At 41.8% G+C, this 12,599-nt stretch overlaps 2 protein-coding genes across 2 annotated transcripts in view; both read right to left on the bottom strand.

Moving 5' to 3' along the window:
- The window catches only part of arfgef2 (ADP-ribosylation factor guanine nucleotide-exchange factor 2 (brefeldin A-inhibited)), a 35,311-nt gene extending 29,606 nt beyond the window's left edge, over window positions 1-5,705 (bottom strand). The window contains exons 1-3 of the mRNA XM_020624149.1: window positions 5,305-5,705; window positions 2,722-2,752; window positions 473-596 (exon numbers count right to left, since the gene is read on the bottom strand). Of these exons, the coding sequence (XP_020479805.1) occupies window positions 473-596; window positions 2,722-2,752; window positions 5,305-5,461 (312 nt within the window). The 5' untranslated portion in view covers window positions 5,462-5,705. The remainder of the gene's footprint in view (window positions 1-472; window positions 597-2,721; window positions 2,753-5,304) is intronic.
- A 3,296-nt stretch (window positions 5,706-9,001) lies between these two features.
- Window positions 9,002-12,599, bottom strand: part of pard6b (par-6 partitioning defective 6 homolog beta (C. elegans)) — an 18,430-nt gene continuing 14,832 nt past the window's right edge. Inside the window, exon 4 of the mRNA XM_020624142.1 lies at window positions 9,002-10,899. Within this exon, the coding sequence (XP_020479798.1) occupies window positions 9,977-10,899 (923 nt within the window). The 3' untranslated portion in view covers window positions 9,002-9,976. The remainder of the gene's footprint in view (window positions 10,900-12,599) is intronic.

The raw sequence follows: 12,599 nt of genomic DNA, 5'->3' as shown, positions 1-12,599 counted from the left end.
TACATGTAAAAAAATGTTTTAAAAAAAAAAAGTGTCTGCTTGTTTGACTGTCTTTGCAAAGACCAGGTTGAGCTTTGTACCACGTTGCTGTAAGGAGCTCAGCAATGCAGTACATTAATGACTATCCTTAAGAGAGAAGAACAAACCTGTGTGCTCCTCCGAGGCTCAATTTTATTTACATCAATAGTCAATAGTCAAAGTGTAGCTACTAAAAGATTAAAGGCTAAAGTGATTGTGTGAGTGTGTGTGTGTGTGTGTGTAAGGGGGGGATGTAGAGCCATTGTTCTAGGTGCATGTCTGAGGTGTGAAACAGGTGCAGCAGGATTTTACTCTCCCCCCATCTCCGGGTGGTTAACCGAAAGATAAACCTGCTGTGGAAGTTATGAGTCATAAGGGAAGTGGCACATGCTGAGTGTACTTCACTTAATGCATGTGCACAAGTCTGTGTGTGCGTGCTGCAGTGGATATTAACCTGCAGACAGTCCAAAGAGGTGCTAACTATCCGGGGGGACTTTGACTGACAGGCCAACTCAAAGGGCAGCACATATTTATCAGCCTCGATGTAGTTGGCTCTTGGTGGCACCACTGTACCATCCCTGCAGGGACAAGAGAAAACAGCTGAGTGAACAGGAGAAAGCATCTTTCACTTAACACACACACACACACACACACACACATACACACCGTTCAAAAGTTTGGGATTGCTTGGAAATTTCCTTGTGTTCCATGAAAACATGAAATTAGTCTGAAGAGGAAATATTACAAATAAATAGGACATGTAATCATTGACAGCATTAGAAATAATGACTTTTAAGTGGAGTAATAATTGTTCTTCAAACTTTGCTTTTGTCAAAAAGCCACCTTTTGCAGCAGTTACAGCCTGGCAGATCTTTGGCATTCTGTCATTTTTTTTCAAGGTAATCTCTTGAGATTTCACCACATGCTTCCTGGAGCATCTCCCACAAGACGAATTATCTTGATGGTCCCTTCCTCTGTACCATATGGTCAAGCTGCTCCCACAGCAGCTCGATAGGGCCACTCCATTACAGGCAGAACTCCAGCTGACTGCTTCTTCTCTAAATAGCTCTGGCATTGTTTGGAGGTGTGTTTTGGGTCACTATCCTGCTGTAGGATGAAGCTGGCCCAATCAAGTGTTGTCCACAGGGTATGGCATAGCATTGTAAATGTTGTGACAGCCTTCCTTCTTCAAGGTCCCTTTCTCTCTGTACAAATCTCCCATTTTACCAACAAAGTTCCCCCAGACCATCACACTGCCACACTCTTACATCTTTTCAGTCGTTCGGCATCTCACAAGTGTTCTTGTTTTGATCTGAACACCTCAAACTTGGACTCATCTGTCCATAAGACATTTTCCAGTCTTCCAGTGTCTGTGTTCTTTTGCCACCTTAATCTTTTTTTTTTTATTAGCTAACTTGAGATATGGCTTTTGCACTTCTGCCTTGAAGCCCAGCATCCTGGAGTCGCGTCTCTACTGTTGACATTGGCGTTTGGCAGGTACTATGTAATGAAGCTGCCAGTTGAGGACCTGTGAGGCATCCATTTCTTAAACTGGACACTCTCAGGTATTTGTCCCACTCCATTTTCTGTTCTGATTGGAACCAGTTTGCACTGTTCTATAAACAGAGTAGTTCAGTAGATATTTTAAGTTTTCTCACAATTTCTCGCATTGAATAGCCTTCATTTCTAAGCACAACAATAGTCTGATGTGTTTCCAAAGAAAGTTCTTTATTTTTGGCCATTTTGAGCCTGTAACCAAACCAAACTCACAAGTCCTGGTGCTCCAGATACTCAACTAACCTAGAGAAGGCCACTTTTATTGCTCCCTTAATCAGTCCAACAGTCTTCACCTGTGCTAACGCATTTGCAAAAGGGGTTTCTAATGATCAACTAGCCTTATAAAATGATTAGCTTGGATTAGCAAACTTAACATGAGATCCAAACACAGGACTGATGGTTGCTGATAATGTGACAATGTAGATCTTTCTTTTAAAAAAATCAGCTGTTTCAAGCTATATTTATCATTCACAACATTATCAGCATCTGCCCTGTATTTCAGACTAATTTGATGTTTTTGTAGTTGATAAAAATAGTTTTTTCTTTGGTACACAAGGAAATTTCTAAGTGATCCCAAACTTTCCAACAGTAGTGTGTGTGTGCGCCTTTGTATTACTTACATTATAAACCTGTTAACACATTCACATTGTGGGGACTCGGCCATTTCCACAAGGAAACCACTTGTAGGTTCCTAAAACCAATTTTAGGGTGGCAACATGGTTTAAGGTTAAGGTGAGGTTAGGCAAGTAGTGGTTATGGTTAAGGTTAGGATAAGTCCCCACAAGGAAGGAATGAAAATACAGCATATATGTGTGTGTGTGTGTGTGTGTGTGTACCACCAGTAAGTGCTCAGTATAACATCATACATTTTTATTTACAGTGTAGAATTTTACAAAAGCATTGAAGTTTTACTTTTAACCTTAGAAAAGCACAATGTGTTGTTAACAGTTTCCCTGTAGTTGTAGACAATATTCCAAATTAGCTGTTATAAAAGAAGCAACTGAGCTTAATCACAAATTACAGTGAGCAGCCTAACTTTACTGCAGAGTGCATCAGGGCAAACCTCACCTCTCGTCTCAATCCAATCTGCCGCTGTGCATTCATTCATTCAGGGGAACAAAAGGATGTGTGCATAAAGATACTTACTTTTGTTTTTCAAGCTCTGCCTTGATTTCATCTATGAAGAAAGACACAGGAGATGAAATGTTACTGGAATCTGAACTTAGGCTGCTGCAGCTCACGGCAGTGTGACATGATTTGACTCTTGATCTGGGGGATACTGGCCCAGTCACAAATCTGACTGCAGCAGGATGTGTGGTTTGTCTCCATGCACTTTGGTGTTTCTGGCCAAAGACTGCTACTATATATGGCTAATCAAATGTGATTCAACTATACAGTCTCCAGATCTATAAACTCTCTCTCATTCCCTACATCACCCTCTTCATCTATTCTCCTTAACTCATTCCCTACATACTCTATCCTTGATTGATCTGTTGAAAGCTATCAGCGTGCATGCAGCCAGATGTGACCAACCAAATCGATGAGATTCATACACAACATGGTAGCGACTTTCAGAAACTCCCCACGTGACAGGGCAACACAGAGGAAATGAGCTTGTGCAATATTCACCAGAAATGTCACAATCACAGTCATAGCAATGCGTTTATTTATTTGTTTTGGGTATTTATCCTTTATGTTTTTTCCCCCCTCATTTTAATGGGGTTAAAGTGAGTCACGGAGATGCAGACAGGGGAGAGGACCAGCGACACAGGTTGGCGGACAGACTCAATCTGCTGAAGTCATGCACGGACTGCACCTGTGTACATGGTGCATTGCAACGGAACCATTCTGGGATTGGGGCACCCATAGTGGTGATGTATTTTAACTAACTACCAGGAAGGTATGACCTGTCAGTTCATGTAATAAAAGTGGCAAACCTAGTTCTTTTCTCCGTAGTGAATAAATTAACCCCGGATAATAATGACACTCTTTTTTTAATTTAGTTGCCTGAATGAACTCTGGCGTTTTACTGAAAAAACAGCCATTACCAATTAACCTCTCTTTCCACTATGTGCCTGATTAAGCATGGAGACAGCAGGTGAGAGGGCTTGGAATCCACAGTTTGTTGTAACAGAAAAATCTGATGTACATGAAGCTTGCATGACAACAGGATAAGCACAACACGGTCCACATTAAGCCGTGTGGGGAGGCGGAAAGGAGTGCTGTATTCTACTGATGTCATGAATAATGAGAGAGTGTCGCTGGCAGATGAAGACATAGAGCACACAAAGCAGCTCAAGTGCGCTGACCTGTTTGCCCACCTCTTACTGACATTTATTTCTTTGCAGTCAATCCTGTGGTCCATCAACCTAACCATAGTGTGCTGTTTTTTGTTTGTTTGGAGTTTCTCAAACACCTGCTTTAAGACAGAAAGAGGCACTGTGGAAAAACAACCCCCTCACACCGTGGACGGATTAGAACACAATGCCCCGCCATACACACAATGAAGCAAGCCCCAGACTGAAAGACACCCAAAATGACCACAAACAACATAACGGTGGCCATTTTTTTGTGTCTCTCTATAATTGCTTTGTCTCTCTCTGTAGTATTTTGGGACTTCTTGTGGCTGTTTACATCCATTTATAGTTGATTTGAATCTTTGTCATTTTGCATTTATTTTTGCTCAAGCTTGTCCTTTTTGTAGTCATTTCATGTGTCTGTGGAATTTCTGTGACTCTGTGGTCATTTTGCATTTATTTGTAATCATTTTCAGTACCTTTGTAGTAGTTTTGTGTCAACTGGTGATTATTTTGCATGCAGTATGTTTGTGCCTCGTTGTAATTGTTTTAAGTCTTTGTGGTCATTTTGCATCTTTCTGCAGTGACTGCATGTGTTTATTATTGCTTTGCATCTTTTTTCAAGTCATTTCATTGACCTTCCAACAGTAAATGGTAATACTTCAAACAGATGCTGTGGCCCAGGGGCCCAATGTCCCCATTCAGTAAACCATTCAAAAATATTAATTGTAAAACAGGAATCCGACCCCTGAGAAGTGTTTAAAGCCTCCACACAAACAAGATAGTCTATAGAGCAGCTCATTTTCAGATTTCACAGATACACCGCCACCTATAACCGTCCACATCCACAACGATCAGACAAGGAGGCGGATGCACACAAAATGGGCAGGGCAGCTGGAGCCGAAATATAGCGTTAAGCACCAATGCCACAAAGAAGTGAAGATCCCGGTGTGTGTAACGCTATCCGTGACTGTGCTGAATGGGAAAACACGCACGTCAGAGTTTCCCGGGGGTGACAATTGTCCGTGGGTCTGGGTGCAGAAACGGACTGGGCTGTCTGGCTGGGTGACAGTGCTACGTACAACACAGTGATTGGTCTGTTTAGCTAGCTAACCTAGCCCTAGCTAGCTAACGACAGCTACCTGTTAGCTTGTTTACCTGTCGACGTCTACAGTGATGACGGTGGTGTGAAGACAGGATGTTAGCATTTCAGAATTAACTTACCAATCAGACGTGACAGTGCCAACATATATAAAATAGGCTAACGACACCTGTAAACGCTAATGGACTGTTGAACAGACCAGGGCCATTCAGATACTAACGCTAGCTGACTGGGGGGGCTCTCCCTTGTCTCAAGCCAGACAATACAGAAATGGTTCAATGAAGCGCTACATAAAACAGAGCTCGACAAATGAGTGTACATAACACTTACCAAGCGCCACCTGACAAGCTTTGCGCAGTTGGCTGTGCTGACTCCTCTTCACCTCCTTATCCGATAGGATTTTCTCCAGCGCCCTGGACAGAAACATGCTCTTGGTTTTACTGCTTCCTGACTGCGAGTGCTGCTGCTGCTGTTGTTGTTGTTGCATCTCTCGGTGTTGTTATGGCTCCTCTCTCTCAGGCCGTCATCCTCGGCCTGACCCTGCGAATAAGCAGGTGACAAGGAATGCTAACGAAAGCCAGGCTATCGGTGTCAGTCCAGTAGAGTTGCTATCTCAGCCTCAGCTCAGTGCCGCCATGCTGCTTACACGTCACGTCACGTGACTCTCAGCTGTCTGGGTTCTCACTACAGAGGAGCAGGTAGCATCCGAGACTGTGTTGAACATGCATTGGCACAGTTTACAGACTGGTCATCGTCTGAAGCCGACATTGTAAAACTTTTCCAGTTAAAAATATCAGTTAAAGTTAAAAGTTTCAACCGTCTTAAGCTGAGCTTCAGTTTGTCGTTTTCCCCGCTGTAGTAAATCAAGCGCTCCCAAAGCAAATAAACAGTTTCTAAAATGTCCTGCAGGTGGCGCAAAACACCACCATTGTGTATTCACTCTGTACTAGATGTTCTACCTAAGAACAGGTGCGGTACACACAGTTGGTAGCTCATCAGGTACACCAAGCCAAAACTAATGCAGTCTAATAAAACACCCATGCAATAAATCCTCCCTTCTTGAAGGTAATAATAATCCATTTCTGTGACAAATCACAAATATGCCTCAATGGGGCATTACAATCTGTACAGCACAGGACACCCCCTGTCCTTAGATCCTCAAATCAAACAAGGAAAAAAATCATCAAACATCAAGAAGGGCAACAGACAGACGTGCAATACATTCATGTACAGAATAAATCAGCACAAATTTACCGAAGGGACAATCAGAACAGGACACAATTGTATGCTCTAACATAAATGAAGAACATTAGGTTACTGTATATAAACACACTGCTGCTCAAATGTTTAAGATCACCTCCATTTTCCCAGTTGTCATTTTGAAATTTAAGCAGTTCAAGTCTAGTGAATAACCTTACGAAGATGTAAACTACCAGGAGGTTAAAAAGTGAGTACATTTCATAAAAAAGGCCTTTTTCAGGCATCAACAGGTTTATTTCCTTTTTTTGCTACAATGAAAGTAAATGAAGCCTTTAAAACTGATGCTAACATTTCCTACAGGTGTCCCAGCTTTTGCTGAAAACCTTCAAAAAACAAGATGGCCTACAGCACAGGGTCCAGGCTTTCCAGATGAAGAGTGAAAGCAAAGCACCCTACATATGCAACACATCTGTTGAACCTCTGCAAAAGTTCTGTCTGTCCCAACAATATAAGGATAATCACCTTTATTGGCCAAGTATGTTACACACAAGGAAATTGTTTCCGGTACAAAACCGAGCCAGCCATCTGTGGCACCAACTCAACCGATGGCTCCAACCATCAGTGTCTTACCCAAGGACACTTTGACATGTAGACTGCAGGCACCGAGATTCGAACCTTTCAACCTTCTGGTTGGGAAAGGCCTGGTGTTTTTTTTTTTTTTTTAAATCATTTTGACCACATTTATATCAATGAGACTGTGCTGAGAACCAGAAAACACCTTTCTGTAATGCAGCAGTCGCAAACCACAGCCTTCAAAATAATCACACCTCTCTAAAGCAATGTTTAAACAAAAGCATCTTCATGAAGGAGAATTTATTGCAGGATTTGTTGCATTATATTGCAACCTAATAACCTGCAAACAAACAGTTTATATACATTGACAGACACCAAACAGTAAAGATTGGTACATATTAGTTTATTTTATCCAGCTCTTCCAGTCAGCAATTACAGGTGCACATCTATTTATTCACACATTTCCAGATGAATCTTAAAACATTTCCATTAAATGTGTTAAAAATGTACATCAGATATAGCATCAATATGAAAATACTGACAATCTTTATTACAAATCTATACCATAGGATTTATCTAGCAAGCAAAAATCAATGTTCAGCTGCTTAAAAAAAAAAGTCAGAACTCAAAGCAAAACAGCCTATTTTGAGACTGCGCTAATACAAACTGTCGCTCTCCCACAGGGTAATGATAATTCACAGTAAGGACAAAAACAGTGTCACATCTTGCAAAAATTATTGCATTGCTTTAGCCAGAACAGTAAAATCGCATCTGAAAACATCTCCTAATGGGTAAGAACACCTACTGTTACGTGAAATTTATGACCAAAGCAACAACCATGAATAAACAAAAAAAACATCAGTGAAAAAAAGTCATAAAATGTGTAAAAAAGAAAGAAAATATGTAGATGTTTGATTAGAGAATAAATAATGTTGCTGTGGGTACAATCCCAGTGTCCTGCAGTAAAGTTAGAAGTAAAGAAAATAAATTAACATTGATTTATATTATAATATTTTTCCATTCATCACAGTGTTTAATATTGGGGTAAGAACAAGACAGAAGCCCACAACATCCCACTGTAGTACAAAAGGCCAAGAGACTGTACAATAGTGGACACGCATATACCACCTGTGTTGGTTTCCAGTCATCGATATACCCCCGGGAAAAATGTGAATGTAGTGTTTCATTACAAATACAACAAACATTACTGAAAGTATCAATGATGTGTTAGTGAGAAAAAAAAACTAAATCCGCAGTCAGTGTTATCACTTTTAACAGGGAAGCAATTGATGAAAATCAGTGAGAAATAAATGACCATCTGCTCTCACTTCAGAGAGGCCGTTAGCAGCAGCATGTAATGTAAATGGTAATATTCACTACCAATGTTAAGGATCTGATTCACAAACAGGAACTAAAACAGCCATATTTCTTTCTTTATGAACTTTGTATGGGGTGTGATCAGGAACAATTTCAACAGCAAAGTATTTGGATTTAAGTGCCACAAAGTCTCATTAATACATTTTAAAGCTACACTGCGAAAAACTTATTGGTGAATTCAGACAAAATCCATACCAAAAATGCTGCAAGTCGAGTCGAGTTGTATTTATAAAGACAAAAATCACATTTTATCCTGAAATGGAAAAAAAAGGCTTTAAAACATAGTATTTAAAATGTTTCCTGCAGCTTTAAAAAAAAAAAATGTAAAAAAGTTTTTAAACTCCATCAGTCAAGCTTTTGTTCAGAGGACCTTCGGTATAGCCTCGTAAGGAATGTTTCAAGCAACAGCTCCAATGGAAACGTCAAACACAGATCAGAGCCAAGTCATACTGTACATAAAGCCGACCTGCCTCACCTTTATCAAACACAGAAAGTGTACCAGTTTGCGCCCAGTGTGCCTGCATGTGTTTGTTTCAGTATGACTCAACCTGACAAGGTCTTGTGTTGATGTACATACCAGTCATTTCATCTCACTTCTGTGGCTGTAAAGTACAGTATAGGCTAACAGTGTTACAATTCTTCAACTGGTGTTCAAGCTTAAGCCATAATATTCTGAACTGTTGTTGTGTTAGTCTCTGAAAACTGAATTCAATGAGAATGGAGATGCAAGAAGAAAAAGATGCAGAAATACTGGAGAGAACACTTTTCATATGTGAACATCTCAGGGCACATCCAAGTGAACTCAAAGAAGGACCGATTAGTATACCGTACAGTACAGAAATCAGATATATTGAGCTGTGGTCCACAAAGAATGAAAAAAAAAAAAAAAAAAAAACACATTCACATTTTGTAATTTGAACACGTACAGCAGGGGAAATAGCCCTTGTCATGGAAAGGAGAGGGAGTGCAATATGAAGGCAATTCATTCTAAGATGTCCCATTTCCAGCTGGGAGCACTCTTCTGGTGGCTCCTAATTTCCAGTTGGTCAAGATGTATTATGGTCATGCAGTCACTTCTGTGATACAAATACAGTATATAAAATAAACAGAAACAAAATAATCAAATATAAAACACAGGCCTAAAGGTATTTTTAAAAGACAAGTTGCTCCCAAACATCATGATTAAAATCATTAACCTTTCATCATCAGTCATTAACAGAGCAGGTATGGAGGAGAGATATGGTTAAATCTGAGCAAACGCGAAGAACTTGTTTTCTAGGTGGTTTCTCCTCAGAAAACCTTTTTTCCCAGATCTCAGCACTTTGGATTTTGTGATACTATATTGTATGGTAGTGTGGTGCAGGGGTGGGGGTGACAACGCAAAAACAAACAAACAAAAAAATCCATATTGCCAACAAATTCTTGAGCTAAAATCCGGCTTCAGCGTGTGTTTATTTGTTCACTTAACTTCTACCGTCACCTGTTCTCACAGGACTGATGAGAACAAACAGGCCTTGTGTCATCTCTGCCCCCAGTGGATGTTCAGCATAACAGTTTTTAACCCCAAACAAGTGCTTCTGGTGGTTTAAGGGTCAGGGGCACCAAATTACACTTCGTCTCTACTTTTGCTGGGGGGAATGGGGGGTCATCACTATGGCACACATGCATGGTCACTGGCGTGTAGAAGAGCAAAGTAGTGGTAGTGCAGTGTCTGATGTGTACATGGTGGAATCACCAACATTTCATGTTGACATTTAATATTTACACATATTCTCAGGTTCAGTCACTGTATGATGGAATAGGATGTTCCTGTGTTTGTCTCTCTCCAGTGTTTATGTGTGAACGCCCAGTTCTACAGAGTTATAACAGTGCCATCCTCCTCCAGACTCCGCTTCTTCATTGCCCTGTCTGGTGATGGTGCTGTCAAAGTGGCACTGGCATGGTTTAGTGATCCGCTGCTGGTGCTGGCTGGCAGCATTCCATTGGCATTGATGGAGAAGGTGGAGGCGGTGGCAGTGCGCAAGTTGAGATGTGGCTCATAGCGAGGCATTGAAGGCATGCTATAGGTGGAGGGGGTACGTCTGATGGGTTCAGCCTCGCCTCCTGCTTCAATCACCAGGTCCTCATCATCCTCATCGCTCTCCAGATCCCTGGCCATGAAGTTCTGGATGATGTGTGATGGTGCTGAAGCGGAAGCACCAACTCCGCCATGTGTCGAGTAGCCATAGTGACTGGCATCACTGTCCGATGAGCGTCCCGAGCTACCGGACGCAGCGCCTCCTCCACTGCGGACAACATTGTTCCGCTGGTTGGCTGGCTTGACGGTGATAATGAGGTTGTGGCTGTTGGCGATCATCATGTCTGTCACCTGGTCCAGAGACTTCCCAGCCACCTCGATCCCGTTCACCTCCAGCACCTCGTCATTGACAGCCAACAAGCCGGTGCTCTCCGCAAGCCCGCCAGGCACCATGCGAGAAATGAATATCCCCGGGACCTTTTCCAGGCCCTGTGGGGTGACCCGTACACTGGAGCCATCACGGATGTAGAAACCTAAAGGTTTTTCCTGGCCGTGCTTGTACAGGCGAACACGTCGGTGCGTTTCAGGGAGGATGTCCACGTCGATGATGGAAGAGACAGGGCGAAAGTCCTTAGGGAGACTGATGATCACTGGCGGTTTTTTCCTGTTGGTGTCAGGCCGCAGAAGTACAGCAGAAAGCACTGTGTTCTTTTTCCTGGACAGTGAGTCGGTACCAAATGTTGTGTAATCAGCTTCCTCTGCAAAATAAAAGAGAGGAAGTAGAAAAAGAGAAAAGGAAGATGAAATGGGGAAAGGGTGAGAGAAAATAAAAGCCAGTTAATTTCCATTATGATCCTGCTGGGCACATTACAGCAGTAGGCTGACACTCTACTGCATCATGTAGCTTCAGGAGAATGAGTAATGCTCTGCAACAGAGCAGCTCTCAGCCTGAGACATATCCTGTGTTCAACACACACAAGAAGCTGATCCACAGAACATCCCTCAGTCATACTCATGCAAAACGCTACACCAGACAAACGGGTACTCGCTCCCAGTCCATTGGCACTGTTCGACATGCCACCAACCACAAATTAGCCTGCATATGCCGTTTTATGGCCTTGCAGGTACCTGTGGTGTGCAGGGATGCTGTGCACATCGCTCATGTGACTCCTCCATTTTCAATCTGGGATACACTTTTTTTTTTTTTTAAATCTGTATCCAATGAAGATATTACTGCAAACCTAAACAAAAAAAAAACAAAAACAAAGTATATTGACACCTCCAGGAACATATTTGCATTTTATACTTAAGGTACATATTAAACCAATGAGATGAGCTGTTAGCAGGTGCATTGTGTTACGTTTGGAGAGAGTCTGGCTCACTGCTCCCCTTTGCTTCTAGTCTTTATGTAAAGCTAACTGTCCCCTGGCTGTAGCTTCATGGTCAAATTTTAGCTGCATCAGTCACCAAAGTACTACAACCCTGTTTGTACATTTTGAGGAGGAAATGTGTACACTGTGAAGCTAATTTAGACTTTAACCCAACACAGCTCGTATTAACACTAGACTGGCCAGGTGAAGCAGGGAAAAGCTGGACCTTGGCTCCCTAATAGTTAACTAACATTATACAAGCAGCTAAACATTAACATCTTTGCAACTTTCTTTTATGTCAGTGCCCAGGATTTGTGTGCTTCTGGTGTTTGAATAGGGTGTCACATCTTCATTTCCATATTCTTCACCTTTTGCTTCAGTTCTGATGAAGCCTCTTGGATGAGAGGTGAAACGTCTTCGATCTAGAAATCTAAGTCCAGTTGATTTTTTCTAAGGTTTTTCTCAGTTTACTATGACCTGGATGACTGAGAATCTGCACAGACATGTTCACTTTTTGCTATTTTTACAGCACTTTAACTGTTTTTAGATCAAAGCACTCTATAAATAAAGCTCTTGCAGTCCTATGCCGACACTTGTCTCTCTGAGTCTGTGTGTAAGTAATCCTGAAAATGATCCATTCAGGTGGCTGATAAAGGTTCCAGCTCTTAGGCTCTGACAGATATGCACCCCTCTCCATCCCTTAAACCAAAACAAAAGATCAGTTGTCCAAAGAAAGAGCGACAGTCTCACATTTCACATCCCATGGGGCACAAGGCTAGTGTATACACATTTACTATATCTTTACCAGCATTGACCTTATGGGCCAACTCCACCTGAAAACAATATAGCAACAACAGCTTCATGAGTAACTGTAAAGTCAAAAAGTTAAAACAAATTCCACGATCCCTGGTCTGTTCCTGGTCAGTCAGTTATTTTGTGCCTTGTCGTGCATGTAAACACCGCAGTAAAGAGGAGTAGGAAGAGCAGCACAGGTGCAATGTTTCAAAGCACCTGCATGCACACATACACAGGCTGTTCTATGCAGTCATGCATAGGAGGCAACGCTCCACTTCTCGTTTCACTCTTTC

Source organism: Monopterus albus, unplaced genomic scaffold, assembly GCF_001952655.1.
Source record: "Monopterus albus unplaced genomic scaffold, M_albus_1.0 scaffold321.1, whole genome shotgun sequence".
NCBI lineage: Eukaryota > Metazoa > Chordata > Actinopteri > Synbranchiformes > Synbranchidae > Monopterus > Monopterus albus.
This window is presented reverse-complemented; position numbering and strand designations above follow the sequence as displayed.